The sequence below is a fragment of the Nesoenas mayeri genome (genome assembly GCF_963082525.1).
Source record: "Nesoenas mayeri genome assembly, chromosome: 3".
Taxonomy (NCBI): domain Eukaryota; kingdom Metazoa; phylum Chordata; class Aves; order Columbiformes; family Columbidae; genus Nesoenas; species Nesoenas mayeri.
The window spans coordinates 58,112,110-58,132,290 of NC_137544.1; the positions used below are offsets into that span (position 1 = coordinate 58,112,110).

General features: G+C 35.7%; 1 protein-coding gene across 1 annotated transcript in view; it reads left to right on the forward strand.

The window, feature by feature from the left end:
• The window catches only part of ENPP3 (ectonucleotide pyrophosphatase/phosphodiesterase 3), a gene marked incomplete at both ends in the record, with an annotated part of 38,527 nt that overhangs the window by 15,550 nt on the left and 2,796 nt on the right, over window positions 1-20,181 (forward strand). Inside the window, 15 exons of the mRNA XM_080341425.1 lie at window positions 335-444; window positions 1,813-1,878; window positions 2,798-2,870; window positions 4,234-4,342; window positions 4,505-4,633; window positions 6,041-6,072; window positions 9,209-9,336; window positions 11,190-11,256; window positions 13,148-13,235; window positions 14,009-14,178; window positions 14,306-14,357; window positions 15,097-15,251; window positions 16,723-16,858; window positions 17,824-17,901; window positions 19,315-19,447. Of these exons, the coding sequence (XP_080197551.1) occupies window positions 335-444; window positions 1,813-1,878; window positions 2,798-2,870; window positions 4,234-4,342; window positions 4,505-4,633; window positions 6,041-6,072; window positions 9,209-9,336; window positions 11,190-11,256; window positions 13,148-13,235; window positions 14,009-14,178; window positions 14,306-14,357; window positions 15,097-15,251; window positions 16,723-16,858; window positions 17,824-17,901; window positions 19,315-19,447 (1,526 nt within the window). The remainder of the gene's footprint in view (window positions 1-334; window positions 445-1,812; window positions 1,879-2,797; window positions 2,871-4,233; window positions 4,343-4,504; window positions 4,634-6,040; window positions 6,073-9,208; window positions 9,337-11,189; window positions 11,257-13,147; window positions 13,236-14,008; window positions 14,179-14,305; window positions 14,358-15,096; window positions 15,252-16,722; window positions 16,859-17,823; window positions 17,902-19,314; window positions 19,448-20,181) is intronic.

The window sequence follows — 20,181 nt, forward strand, 5'->3', positions numbered from 1 at the left end:
TCGGTAAAGAAAAGACTCCTGATGTCAAATCTGAACATCCTTGATGCAGCTTTGAACCATTCTTGCATCTTCATGATCCATTCCACTGGTGTTTAACACAGGAAAAAAGGTCACTACCTGTTACCAATTACGGAAATACCTGTATGATATTTTTCTATGTGAATACCCAAGAAATGACAACATTCTGGCAACTGTGTGATGTGTGAAAGAATAAAGAGAAATGCATGCTTGCAGCCCATATTTCTAATCCAATTATATATCTTTACTTGGGTGATCTGAGGTGCTCTAGTGGTGTAAATGCCATGAAATCATTTGTTTGTATCTTTACCCATAGGTCTGGCTGACAGCAATGTACCAAAATTTGAAAGCAGGCACCTTGTTTTGGCCAGGCTCTGATGTTCCAATTAATGGAACATACCCCACCTTGTATGAATTATACAATGGGTAAGTTTTTCTAGGGCTCGTAGTAAATTCCTGTAAATTACTCCAGAAATCCAAATTGCCGTATGAAACTTGAATGAAATGATTTTTAAACTACAAGATTTTTAAACAACAGTCTGAGAGATAAGCGCCATGTCACATTCTCCTGGTTTTGCCATGCAGCTACCAGTACTAGTTGAAATTTTCAAAACCATTTAGGGTATTCACAATGAGAAAGTCAAAGGGTACTGTATATTCTCCTCTTCTAGACAGTTTTGAAAGTTTCGGCCAACTGCAAACCACTGACCTCCCACCAGGAAAGCGTCCTGTAGCTGGTTATTAGTCACTGCTACACTATACCAAAGATTACTATATTTCCACCCATAAAATCTCCATACACTATATAGCCCTTTAAAGGTACTTGTATAATAACCTTTCAGATTACTTATAACCTAACATAAGGAACACAAACTTGGAAGCCTTGGGAAGAGGCTATAGAAGGCAGAAAGTAAGTGAAGAGAGGATTCTGGATAGGGAAGCTGCTGAAGGAAGAGGTGCTCTGGATTAATTCCTTCTTGTCTTGCTTGTATGATAATGTGCACGGTGCTGCTGAATCACAGTTCTGTACGTTTTGTCTAGTTAATTCACATGTTATACATGTGAAAATATAGCAATTATCTTAATAGTGTTTTTTTCTTTTTTTCTTTTTTCTTTCTTATGGAAGCCATTGATATCAGTAAATTATTTCTAAATTTCTGTAATTTCAGTGTCTCCCATGATTCTTCATATTTACAAAGATAATCTAAAGCAAGTATATAACTGCAAGTCTCTATAGATAACAAAGGTTTTGCAGTGATGTGTAGGATTGGTACTCAGAAGACACCTGAGTACTGTAGGTAACTAACATAAAGCTTGTGCATAATGTTGGGGAAAGCAAAGCTGTTAATGGGTGAATTCCTTCATAGGAGAGAAAGCATGACCTTACAAAGATTTTGCTGGGGACATTACTTGCTTTTAAAATATGAAAGTTTGAGGTTTATTTATGATGGAAAGAATAAAAGTTATTCTGACTTGTACTTCTGGTTTATGTTCTGAATGTGAAATCTCTGCTTTGCATGTATTTAATTATAAATATATGAGTAGTCCACCAACATCTTGTGTTTCTGTTTGAAAAATCAGGATCTGTCTAATTTACTGTTAAAAGTGAGTTACATTCAATCAAAAATGAGAATAACAAAACTGATAACTAGGACCTTGTTAAGACAAATTATTCTTGATATCTAAATCTGTGACTTTACTATGTGATTAGAGGTTAGACACTTTCTCTGTATCTTAGAATTAGAAGGGCTTATCAGAAAAGCCTTGTTAACATCTTATGTTTTTTTTTTTCAGCTCAATGCCCTATGAACAGAGGATTTCAAAAGTATTGAAATGGCTTGATAATACAAAATCTGAGAGGTAACAGTAATATCTAGCTGGTTCGTGAGAATGTAGCTTAGAAAGGTTTTAATGCTTAGCAGTTGAAATTTCTATTGGTGTTTGTGAAACCTGGAATCCTTCTCCCCATCTCAAATGATAATTTGTTGAACTTAAGCCTATTCTGGAAGTATAGATAATTGTCGGGGTAAGGTAATAGATACAAAAGATTTAAAAGTACACACATATATAAATGGGATGTACTGTTGTATAAGTTTTCTTCTATTGCTGTGTCTTTTTCCATGGTGCATGACCTAGAGGAAACATGGAACATTCAGTTTCTAGTCTAACTGTATGGAGGAACAATTTTATGTGAAAGTTATTGCACAAGAAAAGTTAAATACTGAAAGTAACTGCAGGCAGTAATACAAAATGGAAAGTAGGTGTCAGTACTGACTGTGGTGCTCAACTTTGTGACATATAAGCAAGCAAAACCTTTTGATATGATAATTTGTTAACAAGTTTCTAATATATTTGCAGTTAGGAGATGCTCTCTAGAGCCTCACTGCTTAATCAGGAAGAGAACCTTTAGATGGTAGTTCCACTTATATCTCAAAAAGGAACAGCTCGCTCTGCTGTCTGATATCTTGAAGTTTTTCAGATGGATTTCTGGGTACCAACTAAAGGTGTTGGATCCTGTTTCTGAAATTGTAACTTCAAAGAGTCCATGTTGATTAATTAAAAACCTCAGAGGAAGCTGAGTTATTTCATTTGATGTATGTACTTTTATTAAGGTTTAAGTAAGTTATTTCTAATTCTGTTTTAAGGTTTGTTCGTTTTTGTTTGTTTGTTTGTTTGTGAGGTTTTTTGTGTGCTTTTTTTTTAATGAAAATAAATGTTCTTTTGAAATGCTTTTTCCAAATTTTTGTAATATTCCATTCTTATTTATTTCTAACTCAAGACCTGATTTCTACACTTTATACATTGAAGAACCAGATTCTTCTGGACATTCATTTGGACCAGTTAGTGGTGGTGTAAGTAGTTTTTGTGTTTTTCTTAGACTAAATCACACTAGAAATGGTGCTGTACTAGGAACTTGACCAACTTACAAACTTGGAAAGGACAGTAGCTCAACAATTATTGTGACTGTTTTACGATTTTTTATTAAGAACTCTGGCATGTGGTTGAGCCCACTGTTATGATTCCAACACTGTGTGAATTGAAAGAGCTGTAAACCAAGAAGTCTGGCAGAAAATCATTTCAGCTCATGCTGTTAGAAGTAATTTTAATGGTTGTATTTAGACGAAGCTTTAATTTTATTGCCAAGTGATATTTGGAAGAATATGGCCTGGAAAATTCTCAGAACTGTCTTTTATTTATTCTTAACACTGTAATATAATGGTTGTTAATTTGTAACCCAAAATTTTGCATGCAGGCAAAAAGTTCAGTCTTTAAGGAGCTTAGGACTTAACACTTATCCTAGAATGGTCTTGTTTAATATATTTGAAAATGGTCTTCAGCAAAAGGCCTTGCTGTAGTGGACAGGGACAGAAAAACTCTATGTAGGATAGTTTTAGGCTGCCTAACTGGAAACTCCATTTCTCTTTGTACATAAAGGGCTTGAGACCCCATTACCATATGTGTAATTGTGCATGTGTAATTATATTTGTGTATGTTGCCTGTGTACACAAGACATTCAAGAGAGTGTGGCAGAGTTAGGGGAACAAGAAGGGTGCAAGTGGTCAGATGTGGGGCCGTCACAGTCAGATGTCGTCCATACTGTAGGACTTACAGGAAGACTGTAAGTTAGCAGCACCAAGTGGGGAAGAACCATCCTCTGGGAATGGCTGCAGGGTGGGTTGTGCTGTATTTCTGCCATATTACTTCAGTGGTGGTCGATGGCTTTCTGTAGGAAGCTTAAAGTGACTGTACAGATGAGAGGACACGGTGCCTTCTTGGGTGCTACGCTGGTCCTATAGATAATACATGTGTGTAAATATTTTTGAAATGCTGCTTATTGTTGATACAATGCTATGTTCATACTACAACAAAAATTGTATTTAATGTTATAAATCTGATATTTTATATACATTTTAGAGTAAAAAACAAATTTGATCTGAATGTGTTATTTTTTTCTTTCAATAAACATATTTTAAGGTTCAATTTTTCTGAGGTAGTAGAAAAAAAGGGAGTCTTTTTTAAAGTCACATATTCTGCAGTACAGTAGCAGAATTCTGAACATCTATACTCTAGTAGTGATGGAAAAATAAAAGAAGCTGCAATATTAAGAACCTGAAAACTGACAGAAAAGTTAACTTTTCAGACTTCGATGATTACATTTAAGTGAGAACTTGAAATCAGAAAGAAAAATTCTAATGAAGCTGTTTTATCTCACAGGTAATCAAAGCCTTACAGCTTGCAGATCAAGCACTGGGGATGCTAATGGAAGGACTTAAACAAAGAAACCTGCACAAATGTGTAAACCTCATTGTTTTAGCTGATCATGGTAATGTATATAGTTCTTTTTCAATGTAAATTTTACTGAGTCATTATTTTCTTCCTCCAAGTAATATGTGTGCTTAATAGTTTCAATCTATTTTAAAGTTCACTTTATATTCTTTGCTATACATTGTACATAAAAAATAACTTTTTCTATATTGTTCTTTAGGGATGGACATGACCTACTGCAAACAATTAGAATATATGACTAATTACTTCAAACAGATTGATTTCTATATGTATGCTGGGCCTGCAGCTCGCATTCGAGCAAGGAATGTTCCAGATAACTATTTTACCTGTAAGTGTGGACTAATCCTAGGATTTCACAGTCAATATAGCAGGAAATAAATAAATAAATCAATAGGAAAAATGGATAATCAGTAATAATCAGCAGAGTAACCGGCCTTCTGTTTCACTTAACCTGGCTTAAACATCCATGGAAGTTTGTTGTGTTTTGGTTTTGTTTTTTGCAAGAGCAATGCCTTTAGATGAAATTGAAGGTTGGAAAAGCTTGTTGCAGACTATGATTTGCATTTTCTTGGCATGTGGAAAGATCAAGTAAAGATAGTTTTATTGTTTTGAAGTGGAAGTTCAGGTGTTTCGTAAACGATTGCTCTTCACCGAGTTCTTGTGCAACATTGGCAGAGTCAGCCTTTTTGAAGCAGTGACTATTTATTTCTAGCTGTGTCTACAAAGTTATGGAATCTGAATCTTATTACAGTGGAATTTAAGCCTCAGTTGAGTCCTTTAGCTAGTATCACAAAAGAACACAAAATTGAAACCATGCTAGCTGACTCTGACTTGGAATAGATACTGTGGTACCAGAGAGAAAATCAACAAACAAGAAAAGAAAAAACCTAAAGCTTTCCATATCGAGGAAACAAATTGAGAGAGGTAAAACCATGCAAGTGAATTTATAGAATTAATAAAGTATTCCGAAAGTCATAATTCTGCAGATCTCAAATAAGAGCTGGGATCCCATTGTATTTTTTATTTATCTTTTTTATTTGTACTTATATTTGTAGGCACAATATGGAGCAGATTTATATTTGTAGATTTACAGATTGATATTTGTAGGCACAACATAAAGCAGACTTTCCTTGGTTCAAGTAGAACACAGTCTAAGTCAGATAGGAGGAGAATAATAAGCAGAGGAGAAGAGAGTGATGTCTTGTACGTGTCTTAATCTCAATATAGTTGTTGTCTCATTTCCTCTAATGGTCTTACTTTTTCTGAAGGAATTTTCCTTCTGTAAAGTGCTCAGATTTATTTTTAGAAAGCTAATAACAAAAGGTTAATGTCACTCTTTGAAGAAAGTGAAGTACCAAGACAGACTGGATTTTTCTCTGTGACTGCTGCTGGAAGTGGAATACAAGACATGTGCTCCAGGTCCACTGTAATGTAAAAAAGGTTATACCTCAAACAGAGGTTAGGTGGGAGAAGAAAATTTGGTTTTGATGAGATGTCAGCTTTAGGTGTAGGCAGTCATCCCTACAGCAGTTTTCTACAGTCTGTCTTGATGTACTCAAAGTAGCTTTGGAAACATAAAATTCCTACCTATGGAAGGTTATGGTTACCATAATCTTCCCAGGCTATTGAAGGAATTCAATTTTATAGACAAAAAACATGTTGAAATTTTTCTCATGAGGCTTTGGACCTTCAACTGTTTGAATGTATGTTAATTCATATTTTCTTTTTTTAACAGTTGACTCAGAAGGAATTGTTAAAAACCTCACAGTGAGTAAATATTTTCATAGTTTTTCCTCATAGTTCCTCTTATATAAGAGTCTGATCAAAAAGCACAGCTCATGAAAGACTGAGACTACAGTGCCAGTTTAAATAGTGTGCTGACTCTGGTGTACCATGGGAGGCAGTCCTGTCAGTTGTTGAAAGATGATACGTAAAGGTTTGCCATGAGTGATCTCTGTTCAGAGCAAAATAATTTTCTGAACTTCACTTTGAATGAGAAGTGGCTGACTTCATGAGGAGAAAATAGGGTATACCTTCACTATATAATGTCATACAGCACAGAGATGCTTTTGGTAGTAGGCACCTGTTAGGTCTGGACCACAAATACTGCACCCAGGCTAGGTTAACACAACTTTTCCATGCAACAGATAATGGTATTGTAGACCATATTGACACTGTGTGCTGCGGAGGCTGGAAATATAAATGGAAAGGGAGCATTTTAGACAAACTAATGGAGGACAGGTCTGTAAGGACTATTAAACGTGATCCGCAAGCAAGCTCTAACTTAAGAAATCCCTGAGGCCTAGAGTAAACTGAGCAGGTACAAGAAAGAAGTTTCATTCAATACTTGACTTGTTTTTCCACACTTTCTCTAAGTATCTGATTCTGAACATTTTGGAGATCTGATTGAAAACAGAGTACTAGGCAAGATGGGTCTTTGACATGAGGCAGTGTGACTCTTTTAGGATCTTTTATGATGTATTACTTAGGTGCTTGCAGTGCTGTTAGGTATGCTGCACTACCTCTGGGCCCCATCCTGATAGTTCTGCTGAGGTGTCTGCCATACTGGGTGGATGTAGCACTTCAGGGCAGGTCCAAGCTTGTCTGTGTCTTCCACGTAGACCATTAATCCTTGTGGGTACACTCCTGGCAATTGAGTTCTAAAGCGGATACAAACAAAGGAGTGCAGAACAGAATGCAAAGCTAGGAAGATCAAGCTTTTTTTTTTTTTTTCCTTTCTGTAGTTTGAGATATGCTTTAATACATGTCGGATGAATGTAGTGGACAAGCTAAAATGCTTATAGGAGAGTTGTCTACTTGTATTTCTATGCATTTATAATTTACAGTGAGTTAAACATTTAAACTGCTTGCTTTTTATGAATTGTCATAATCTTCCATTCTTTCCTTCACTGCCAGTTTTTTTTGTATTCTGTGATGAGTCCTAGGCCAAGCAATAGACAGGTATTCTGATACTTTTAGAATAAATGCTCCCAGTTTAGCAATGTGCTGGGCTGTCTCAGCTAGGTATATTTCTCATAAATCACCACTAGAGGTCTTCCTTTAACCTGTTGAACAACTCAATTGCGCAATATGACATGTCGCTTTTGCCTGCCACTGAAGTCTAAAGGGCAGTGAACATTCCTGATTTTTCTTGATTCTGAATACCTAAGAACATGCCCTTGATTCTCCAGCATCCAAAGTAGGTGTGGTTAAGAGTAGCAGAAGGAGTTTTTTCAGTGCTACATCCCCTACTTCATCGTATGATGTGGAGCCTGTCATATCAAAGAACATTAGTATGAGAGGAATAGCACAATTCGCAAGTTCTCAACCCCAGCTGCAGCTGCAAATAGTTACAGACCTTACAGTAATAGCGTGGTATCAGGACACTTCCTCTGTCGTGGTTGAGACGGACAAATGACATGGTCCAAGTTCTTTCAAGATGAAAGTAATAGATGCCATTTATTGCTACAAGTGCATTTTTATACAATTCTACCAGTTCGTGTGTCTTTTCACTATTGGTTACAAGTTACAGCACTAACATCTCATTGGTTAATTTTTCTATAATCCATGTTATTCTTCTATCCCCTTCTCTCTCACGGGTACATCTCTCCTCTCTCCAGATACTCCTTTACTCCCATCTTTCTCAAGGGTAAATCTTAATATCTCAAGGCTGATCTCTACTCCCATATTTTTTGTCAAGGATTCCACAGACCTGCTGCAGTTTCCCACATTCCTCTTTCCTTTTCTATTAATGAATACTTAGAGTTTCTGTACTTTGTCCCTTACAAGTTCTTAGAACTAGGGGTTTGGGCAAAGAAGAGAGTTGTGTGTTGTATATTAATTGCTATTTAATATACATAGGGTCATATTATATGTTAATTTCCTGTATTTTCCCCTTCAATCAGACTACCCTTTGTAGAATGACCTCCTCTCCTTGGCTCGAAAACCCATTGAATCCTTCTTTTTCACGTTCATGGATTCCACTATGCTTCTTTCATGAATATCCAGGAACTCTCATTTCACATGGACATGTCATCCTGTGCAGAGTATATGACTCTAGTACTTGGAGGTGAAGATGTCAGAGCAGACTCCAAGCATGCTATAGTTTGTACAGCCTGTGTGGTAAAAGAGATCCACTTCTCTGGCTTACCCAGCTTCTGAGCAGCTCTTCCCTCAGCAGTTTAGAAGTACTCAGGAGCAACATTTCTGAAACATTGCCATGCTTGCAGCCAGCTGGAATGGCTCCTGATGGCCATAGGTAGTTAAAACTCTGCCACATGTCATGTGGTTGTCATTAGGCTCTCAATGCCAAACTCACTCATGGCATGTCTGCTAACACAACAGTTATATTAACACATTAAATGTGGATGTAAAAGCTAAAGGCTTTAGCTAACAGCTGAGCATTGAACATTTACATGGCATGAGAGTATGTGTTCGGTCTTGCAACTGGAAGCCTAGACTGTGCCACGTTATTTCTACTTGGTTTCCTTAGTTATTTATTGAATGGTGAAATAATAGAAGATGGCAGAAATAAACTGCCAGGGAACCTTCTCTTGTGTACTATAATGTTACATACTAGATGCCAGTTACATTAGTATGGACATATAGACTAAACATGACTGCTAAATGTCTTTGATCCCTAGGAGTACTTTTACCACAGTATTTCTGAACTTGCTATACACATTATAATAGTGTATTTTCAAACAATTCCAAAAAAAGCTGCTTTTCCTTTCATTGCTTCTTGGGGCAAAAATTAGATCTGCAGGTTATCTGAGAAGCTATCTGTCAATAATGTGATTTGTGCTTACATTTTTTTCACTAAGATGTTTGTGATAATTTTGAATGATGGGTTTATTTTTGACACTGAGCAAAACTCATGACTGGGCTGTTTCCTCTTGCACAGTGCAAAAGATCTCCTCAGCACTTCAAGCCTTATCTGACGCCTGACTTGCCAAAACGATTCCACTATGCTAACAACATTCGTATTGATAAAGTTCATCTTTTGGTGGATCAACAGTGGCTGGCTGTGAGGTAATGTAATTTTTGTGCCTGTTATCTTTGTGGGTGTTATATTATGTTTTTCACCCCATTCTCATCCTTTTAATTTCCCTCACAGCTGCCTAATTTCCTGTTTTGCTTTAGACTTGTTCCATTTCTGTTTGCTACATTTAAAGTCTCACTATGTATAAAAAGGGAAAATGGCTTATATATAAAGCCTAGAATGTATTATTAGTATGATTCAAATCTTAACAGTCTAATAAAAGAATCATCATTACTCCAGATCAAATTTTTACAGAAAAAAAAAGGAAGAAAAATGAAAATAAAGAAGTGAATACTACTACATAGAAAAAGTTTCTAAAATAATGCAGTTAAAACTGTTATACAAAGCCTTCTTAGTATCCAGCCCCTTTCCTGGTGTTACGGTCACCTCTCCACCACCCTTCTGCCTCCTAAGGTCGATGACTTCATTCTGGTCCATGTGTGGATATGGCCGGTAATCAGCATCATGTGTCCTTCATCAGGAGGAATATGATGTCTATGTTTCTTCTTCCTCACTCTGTGATCTGAATGGAGTCCTTCCTATATGTATGCTAACACTACAGCTAGCTCATTCTTCACTGGCCTGCAAGTTAACATGACATTTCAGTTCACTAGATATGGCGCATTCTACATGTGTTAGATATTTGTTCTTTTTTTTCTCTTTCTTACCTCTAAGTCTGGCTTTGCTCAGTTCCAGATCTGCGTTTCTTTAATTGTCCATCGGTGAGTTGTTTCTGGCCTTGGGGTCTCCATTCTACACAGAATAACTGGTGGTTGCTGCTGTTCATATAAAAACTACGTCTTTGCCATGCAGAGATATGCTGATAAGATAACAAATTAGACATAACCACCTTGTCATTACAGAAAATTGCTGTAAGAGCTAAACAATAAAAATATAGCTCTGAGCAAGTCAAGAGCAGTTCAAACAAGCCTTAGTCCTGAGGCTTTGAAAACTCGATACAAAAGCTGTGGTGTTAGTAGAAATACTGTATTTACTGAGCTACAGTGTTGCAGTAGAAGCATGAGCCAACATGGAATTTCAAGACCCTTGAAACAGTAGGAAATGCCTGATCAGTATATAACTTCATTGCTTGTTTTGATGCAGCCAAATAATTGTCCTGGACATATAAAAAGAAATGTGCACTGAAAAGTCTCATATCCATCCTCTTTTAAATTGTACTCAAACGTTATTGCACCTCTGAAAACAGGATACATGTGCTTGACAGCTGTGCATTGAATCAGTATGGGATGACTGTCTCTTTATCTTTCCATGTTTCTCAGCAACGGGTAAATTAAAACAAGTGTTAGTCATTATAACTCAGACTATTCTGACAAGTTATTAATTCTGTAAACCCCCCACGCATCCACATCTCTTCTTCATCCTTTAGAATCCATGGTGAAAATGTAAGACAAAATCCCTTGCAGTCTTATTTATATTGTTCCACAGAGGCTAACAACAGTGTTCTCCCATTATAAGTTCTTTATTAAAATGCAGATACCACAGAATATAACTGATGAATTCTTCCTAAGTAAATTGGACTTGTTCTGAAACTAGTATCTAGGTGAATGCCTCAGTTCAAAAATACCTATTTTTTTCAATTAATTTTGAATCCACTATACACTCAGTAGAGACCTAGGATACTTTATTTTTGTCTATAGCAATCTCTGTTACAGGAGAAAGAGATCTTCATAGAAGTGAACACTGGATGAGCAAAAAGTACTACAATATTATGTCGGAGTCAGTTCTTAAGACATGATCTAGGGTCCAGTGATTCAGGATGACTGTTATCAACTGGTTCTATTTGTGGCATTTTTATTTACACTATGTGATGGTTTTTCCTTAGGGACGGAACTTACACAAATTGTGATAGGGGTAACCATGGCTATAACAATGAATTTAAAAGTATGGAGGTAAGATGATTTCTATTCAAGTCTTGCACCTTATATAGAAAACCATTATGTGCCAGGTGAACCACCAGAATGTAGAATATATTAGGTTTTTGCAGTGTGCTTTTTCTTCCACATTACCCAGACATGTAAACAGTGAACATATACTGGGTCCATATATTTGTATTGCCTTTCATTGATCTTTACAAGGCCTGCTTCCTTGGGATCCTGTAGCAGAACTTGTATGGGCTCACCTTAACTCCGTAGAGCCAGATAGACTACAGTAAAACAAGGATTCTATGTTTAGCTATGGGACACTGAATTCTTTCATTCTTTCGTTCCTTTGCTGAAGCGATGACTGAAAAATCTCCCTAGGCTCTGGGAGTTCAGTTGATCATCTGAAAGCCTGTGTGCCCAAATAAACTCAATCTCATTGTCTCTGCTTATCTTATAGGACTTAATCATATCATCAGAGCAAAAAAGTAATTTGTGTAACCTGTATGTTAGTATAGCTTGTATTGCAGATTTGTCTCATTTTTACTTCCAGTTATAGTGAAAATATTTTGAGGTCTTGAGCTTTTAGTTTTTCACAAACTTTCTGTGAAGTGAACTTTTATGTGAGGTCGGCCATGCCACTACTAGTCCCATGGTTTGTACCTAAGAATCAGATTCTTCCAGATCTTTATATTAAAACCATAAGTCAATATACCGATCAGAATGGTGTTGAATGTTTGTATGGAAAGGAAAAGTAAATTCTGGTTAACATGGAAACGTTAATCATAGATCACCTTATGCTGATGTCACAATGACTAACGAAATTTTTTGGCTTTAAAAAGGAGCAAAATGTCTTAATGTTGTCTTTTAAAAGCAAATTTAAAAAAATCCTTTTCTACTATAGGAACATAAGAATATTATTTCAGAACAAATCATTGTCCTGTTTAGTCATGTTTCCTGTATCTTATGGCAGGCAGCTCAGGAGGCTTATGAAGTAGTATAATAGAAATGAGAGTGAGACTGTAAGGAGTATCAGTGTTCTACAACAGTTCCAGACCCTGGCAAGGGCTGCCCAGCACTACATCGTACCATCAGTGGCACTGACGTAGGACTCTGCTGAGATTGGAATGGGTCTCCCCAGTTTCCTGCTCCTTGGCCATGGCTATAGGTTCTGAAGTGACCCAAACACTTTTGAGAAAGAAAGATGAGAAGAGAAGAGAAGAGAAGAGAAGAGAAGAGAAGAGAAGAGAAGAGAAGAGAAGAGAAGAGAAGAGAAGAGAAGAGAAGAGAAGAGAAGAGAAAAAAGAAAGGAAAGGAAAGGAAAGGAAAGGAAAGGAAAGGAAAGGAAAGGAAAGGAAAGGAAAGGAAAGGAAAGGAAAGGAAAGAAAAGAAAAGAAAAGAAAAGAAAAGAAAAGAAAAGAAAAGAAAAGAAAAGAAAAGAAAAGAAAAGAAAAGAAAAGAAAAGAAAAGAAAAGAAAAAGAAAACCCAAGCCCCCATTGCTTATATTTCTAGCTCAATATTAGCCTTTAGATAGGATCTGTGAGTGTCATAACTGCATTTGTTGAAATGTCATTGTTACTGACTGTTGCAATGAAAACATGAAAAGGTGTGAATTTGAAACATAGCAAATAATATTTTTTGTAAGTATGCATCAAAATATTAAAGAACAACTCTGGCTCTCCCAATTAATGATATAGTTTAAAGTATCCTGAAAAATGAATGTTTATGTCTTGCATTTTTCTTCAAATTATACACAATGGGCAAAATTGCCTTCTTTACCAGAACAATCCAATATTTTAATTTTTGTGACTCTGAAAAGATTGCATTTTTTTCCAATGTCCCTGTTTCCATAAAATGCAACTGTATTGTTTTTTAATTTGGATTCCTTTAGATATCAACTTTTGTTTTATTACAATCTAGGCTATATTCTTAGCATACGGCCCAAGCTTTAAAGAGCAAACAGAAGTGGATGCTTTTGAAAACATCGAGGTTTATAATCTTATGTGTGGTGAGTAGAACCAGTCCAGTACTTTAGATGATAAAACAAGGGCGTTTTCAAATACCAGTGTTTTAAGACCTAAAAGAAGAGTAATTAAAAATTCAGTTAACTCATTCAGAAGCTAGGTTTTTCACACAAAACACTAAAGCCATGCTCTGTTGCCTTCTGCACAGTGCCAAAAATTAACTGCCAGAAATTTTTCTGCTTTGAAGGTTGTTTCTGATTGCAGAAGGAGTCCACTGAAGACTCAGAGATAAGCTCTACTGCCACATGGGCTTGCTGTTGAAATGGTGCCTGCGGAATAATTTTGGAATAACAATCTTGTAGAGAGTTACCGAGAGATAGACCAAAGCAGTACCAGCAGCGAGCTGTTAGGAAGTATGTGCCTTAGAAAATATGGATTAAGGCATCACACAAAACTGCAATAGGCTAGTATGCTTCATGATGTGATCTGTTTGCAATCAGATTTGTAGTCTGCATTAAATTATCTAATTTTATGAATGTTATGGCCATGTATAAAACTGTATCAACAGTATCAACTCAAATACATAATTATCAATTCTTTATGTAGTGACAGATAGAAACAAACCTTCCCATCTAGAAAATTGCAAGTTGATGGTAGTAGTTACCGTAATAGTTTAGATAAATGAATAAGCTACTTCTTCTGTATTTAGAGTGAATGTGTAGGAAATGCATAGAATTGGAAATATAGCTTTTGAAAATGCTATTTTACTCTTAAAATAGCTTTAAAGTATATTTACAAATTCCAAATGTTTCAACAGATTTGCTTCATATTACACCAGCACCAAACAACGGAACACATGGAAGCTTGAATCACCTCTTAAAAACACCATTTTACAATCCTTCACATGCAAATGAAGACTCATCTCCTTCTTCATGTCCAGTTTCTTATCTGACTCCCGCAGATGATCTGGGGTGCACATGTGTGAATGTAAGTAGGGGCTTCTGGGATCTTCTAATCATCTTTGTCAAGTGTGTTCTCTTTTTTTCTGTTTTTCTTTTTTTTTTTTTTTCCTAGACTATGGGTTTATTCTGAATGATTGTCTTATATTTTACAGATATCGGATGTTTCAGTACTAAACAAGAGGTTAAATCTCACTACAGAAGACAGTAAGTAACAAGAAATGAAAAGAATGGCAATATTTTTAAATTTATGCCTAGTTTAGATTTTATGTTTTTGGTTTCAGTGAGAGGTTTTGCAATATTATTTACAATTTAAAGTGAAGTAGGAAGCATAACTTTTTCTTTGCATTACTTTAAAAATGCTAATTGATACTGTTATAGCAACAATTATGCATAGGAACAAGATCTGAATCCCATTAAAATCCTGGGAAAAAAAAAAATAAAGGTTTTAGTGATCTTTGGAGAAAGCCTGAGAAGTTCCAGGCTATTTGCCATAACTGTTGTTCCACACCTTGTAACCATAATTTTGCCTTTCTCTGGTCAAAAAATCCCATAGATATTCTTGTGTGTTTTTTCATGGTGTTTCTGGAAATTTTAGGAAACATTGTAATGCTTCCTATCCTAGTCAAAAAAGATGTAAATTGCACTCCACTGGCAAGATAGGTTCACAAGATTTATATTGGTATGAAATTGTGAAGAAACAAGAATTTGCAAATCTGATATATTACACTGACTTCTATATGTTAAACATAACATGAAGACTATTTTCTACTTTTTGTATTCCACTCAGAAGCTAAGAGCTTAAAGAAACACATGCCCATGCTTACTGTTGGTTTTATTTGTATTTATTAATGTTTTAATTTACATTTTTCTCTGCTCTCTTAAACCGTTGTACCATCCAAGTTGTTATAGAAGAATGAATCAATAATTATTGTTTAAATTCTAGTAAATAAAGCAAACTCAAATCATTTGCCATATGGGAGACCAAGAGTTCTTCAAAAGCAAAATCTCTACTGCATCCTTTCACATCATCAGTATGTGAGTGGATACAGCTATGACATCTGGATGCCACTGTGGACTGCATACACCGTGAATAAGCCTGTAAGTTATCCAATATCTGTACTATTCTTAAATGTGTAATCTAACAGTGTGAAAATGTGGTTCATTCATCGGAAATCCTGGTTAAGGACTGGTGGATATCATGTGACTAAGACCCTTATGTCTGAAAAATTGACTTTGATATCTTTTAAGTTTCAACTATCTTAAAATAGTGTTTAAAAAAGTGGGAGTGGCCATCTGTTAGGGACACAAAAGATACAGAAGAGTAGAACTGCTAGTAAACTGGTTCCATTAAGCCTGTTCTATAAAAGGAACAGGCTGTTGAGTCAGTGCTCCAACTTGCCTGTCTTGAGGAAAAGCAGGGTGTGATTTCCCAAACCAGAAGCTTATCAGGTTTCCTGTGAATATCATTATCTTTTTCCTACTAACAAACCTTTGTACAACTCTGTAAGACAGTTGTACTAATGCATATTTCTGTGTGTTCTGTTTATTTGCTCTCTGTTGCATTATTTCAGAAAATTCTAATTATAGCTGAATGAACCTCTGAGAGTTCAAGGGTACGTGGCTCTGGAATAAATTGTTTGAGTTTTCAGGGTCAGTAAACTAGTGGACATCCATGTGCTTAATCCCCCCTATAATTTGACTCTTTTTCCAAGTTGCCCTGAAGAAATAACTTTTCCATTTTTTTTTCTGTCTGAAGAGAACTGTTATTGATGTCTACATGATTTCTTATTTTATCAGCACAAATACGGGGAAATTATTTTAATAAAATATATGCTGCCAGAGTGTTACTATTTCAGAAAGTTTTACTACATGCTTTCTACTGATTTTTCACAATCCGGGTGAAGGATGATAAATCCAGCTCTAAGAAGGCTTAAAGTCTAGTGATGCAAATGTCAGTTTCAGCAAAGATTATTTTTACTTCACCATATTTGAACAACTGCTCTTATAGCTTAGTATGAAAGTGCATTGCCCTAATGAAAACCAGTTAATTGTGGGAAGATTTTTTTCTGATTTGCTTTAAAAAGGTTTAAAAGTCCCACCAGAGCAGCTGAAATTAGTGAAGATAGCCAGTAAAATGTAGTGAAGTTACTATGAATTCATGTATCTTTAACTTTTAGCAGCACAGACTCTTATTATGGACATCCTCAGATGCTAAGATGAGGTGACAGTGTCATCTTTATATACTAGCTCATTTCCGGGAGGATGTGACATCAAGTTTGTGTTTCCAGAAATACAAGTGATGAATGAGCCAAACTTGTCACTCATTTTTGCATAAGGTATAACCTTGTTTTGATACTACAGTTTTACATGCTGCATAAGGATTTCCCTGAATCATCTAAAAACAGAAGTTGAGGAAAAACACTAGGCAGAAAACATCACTGTCCATTACTTGCATTGACCTGATTCACTATGAAAATAGGAGAAGATTCAATGAAGTCCATTCTAGAAAGTTAAAATCATACAAAGCCACAGCTGTGGGTGTAATACTTTTTTTCCCTTCTTTTCACAGGAAAACACATCTGCTCTTCCTCCCACTGTTTCAGACTGTCTGCGGGCTGATGTTAGAATCCCTGTTGCTCGGAGCCAAAATTGTTCCAATTACCCAGAAGGGCTGAACTTCATCCGCAGTTTCCTCTATCCTCCCAGTGAGCACGGTGCTTTTTATAGCTAGAACTTAGAAAGTCTTAATCAGCTGGATGTGGGTTTATGTTTAAACATATACCCAAACACCAAAACAAACTTCTTCGGATCAGCATGTTGGGCAGAAAAAGGTTTCCAGTGTTTGCACACTGACCAAAAGCAGGACAACTGCTACTTGTATCTAAATATTTTCAGTTTAGAAGACTTACATTTTTCTTTAAAAAATTGTACATCTTGAATGTGATGAAAACTGGTTGGAAAGATGTAAAGGGTTGGAGAAAAGGACTGGACTGTCCCTCTTCCTCTGTATGCATATTCATTTCCTGTTGTCAAATTTGAAAATTACTTTATTGACTAGATTGTACAAACAAATTTAGAGATACTTATGTAGTAGTATCATACACTCATGCTCAAATATCAATTTAATTTACAAACAGTTAGGAAACAGTCCTGGCACAGAGCTTTTTTCAGCATACCTCAAAGGTGACACACAACTTGATGTATTTCAGAAGGTACTTTCTGTTTGAGGGACTCCATAGGGAGAGGAAATCAAAAGAAAACACATCTCATGTAAGCTGAATAGCCTGGAAACATTAGGTGATTAACAGTGTGATGTTATGGTCTAATAGTTCCTTTATAGCCTGCTGTATCAGCAGATACAGTAAAATTCCTATCTAAAATGTTACATGTGAAAAAATGTTGTTTATCCTTCATTAGTATTTGCCATAATTATGAAGGAAGCTTTCCATCCAGCATAATATACTGCAGACATAAATGTCTTTGTATAATATGTGGCTTCATATGTTGCATTTTCTCTTCTGCAGGCTAGCAGGAAATTTAAATGTTAAATGTAAATTGATTTAACATCAAATGTAATTAAATTACATCTACCTGCTATTAATAGTGATATATGATTCAAATTTGTCTTTGTATAGTATTTCATTAATGCGTACATTGTTATTTTATATAGACTTCAGTTCACCTGCTATTGAACAGTATGATGCCTTACTCACCAGCAATATTGTTCCCATGTATAGAGCTTTCAGAGGTATGTTGCAAAGTTTTGATAAATTTTCTGTAATTATGATTCTGAATTTGATATAGCTATGATAAGGACTGAAAAACATTAATGTAATGCCTGCAGTATATCCAGATCTTGTGCAAATATACCTAAAACTTTTTAAAAGTAGATGTGTGAAATTGTAAAATGCATTTATGTAAGTTAAGGGTTTTTTCTGTGTACAGTCCTGTCTGACCTCTGCTTAGGTGTATCTGTTCACTTTTGAATTTTCTCTTCCTCTCCTATGTGCTCTCCTAACATGGAAAGCTAGCTATGAAAACATGCCCCTGGGAAAATGCTCAAAGCAAATGAAAATGGCACTTTTTCTTTCCTTTTGCAAGGTCTCAAGAGAAGACAAGATGAAGTTTGGAAGCAATGCCCTGATATAATTCCTGTTTCATAAAGCAGAAACTCAAACCAGACAATATTAACCTTGGAATATTTATCTCAGGCAGATGTTTCTATTATACAAGTGCAGTAAGCTACATTAACTCTTTCCATCCACCCCAACTCACATTCATTTGTAATTATTGATAAGACATTTTCCAGAGCTGCATATCATCCTGTCTTACTCTTAGGCCTAGGCTCATTTTCCTGGAAAAATGAGAGAAAGAGGAATTCTGGAAGGAAAAAACTCAAGGAAAAGCAATGGTGTAACTACCTTTTTAATGCTTTCATTAATTCGCTCACTCATGTCATATAAAAAACAAAGATCCAGAAAACCTAAGTGGCTTTAATCTTCCAAGTAAATCAGAGAAATTAAGAAAAATACGATTTTCCAGGAAAAACTCTGCAAAAGATTCAAACTTACCAGAAGTTACTCTAGACCATAAGCAAGAGGTAAATCAGTAGGGGACGCCCTCAACCTCCAAAACCCATCTGCTTTTTTTACCATGATATCTCTAAATATTTGAATAGTCACACTAGCTTATATCCTACAAACTGATTTTCTCAAATAACATCTGTGAAGAAAGCTAAACTGCCTAGTGATATTTGACATAAGTTCAAATTAACTCTCAGATGGCAAATATTCCTCTTACGAAGCCACTATCTCAGTTTCTAGTAATTGGCACAATTGTGGGTACTAGCAGATAGGTAAAAAATGAATGACATCTCAGCTCTAGAATTGTAGCTTTAGCTTCAGATTGAATGCACTATCTCCAGTAGTGCAATGAACCTTGTAGAGCTATAATAACATTTACCTTGCTTCTTTCAATGGTGAGTGAGAGTATATCTCTTCTGATGAAATCCAAATTTTGTGTACCAAAGATTTGATTTTGCAAGTAGTTAAGAACTTTTTATTATTTATCTATAGTGGAAAAGGAAATATGTTGCTTTTCTTTAGTAGCAAAATAATTTCAAATTTACGTTAAATATACTTATGTTTTCTTTTAATGACAGACATATGGGACTATTTCCATAATGTGCTTCTTCAGGAATATGCTAGAGAAAGGAATGGAGTAAATGTTGTCAGTGGACCAGTATTTGATTACAATTATGATGGCCATTTTGATACTCTTGATGAAATTAAGCAGTAAGTACATGAAAAAGCCACAAGTCAAACTCCATATTATTTCCCAGTGTATTTCCACACAAATAAACGTCTTATCAAAAAGAACAAGAAACAAATATCACGGAGAAAGGAGTATTTCCTTTATAATTTTCCCTCATAGTACATTCACTGTTACTCATACAACAGCAAATGTTCTTGCAAACAGATACGGTATTGTTGAAGTTCTAGTAAAGAGAAAAATGCTTGGCAGTTACATGTCTATCACATGCACAGATACAGACCAGTGACTTCCCAAGCTTATGCCTAGATTTTTGGGCCTCTGAAACAGAAATACTGGGAGAATATAGGACATCTAAATATGCAGAAGATGTGTTTAAGCATAATTTTCTCACTTTCATGTTGTGCTCACTCACCTGTTAGTTGTTTCTCCCTGTGGTCTCAAACTGAAGTGGTTTATGAAAGATCAGATTTCTGTGTTTGCCTTCACTTAATCATGCAACTGGGAACGTAACATGTAACATTCCTGAGTGGTACCTTTGTGTAGCTATGGCTTAAACAGGTCACTTGAAGATGTGACAAGTCCTAAGTACATCTTAGTGAGCTTTGGTAGCATAACAAAATACATTTAAAAATGTATCTGTGTATAGAAACAGGAATAAGACAAGACATATTAAAATATTTTAGAAAGAGAAATATAAAAGATGAAGACCAATTATTTCTGTTAGTGAATGAGGACAGAAGGAGGGAAAAACAGA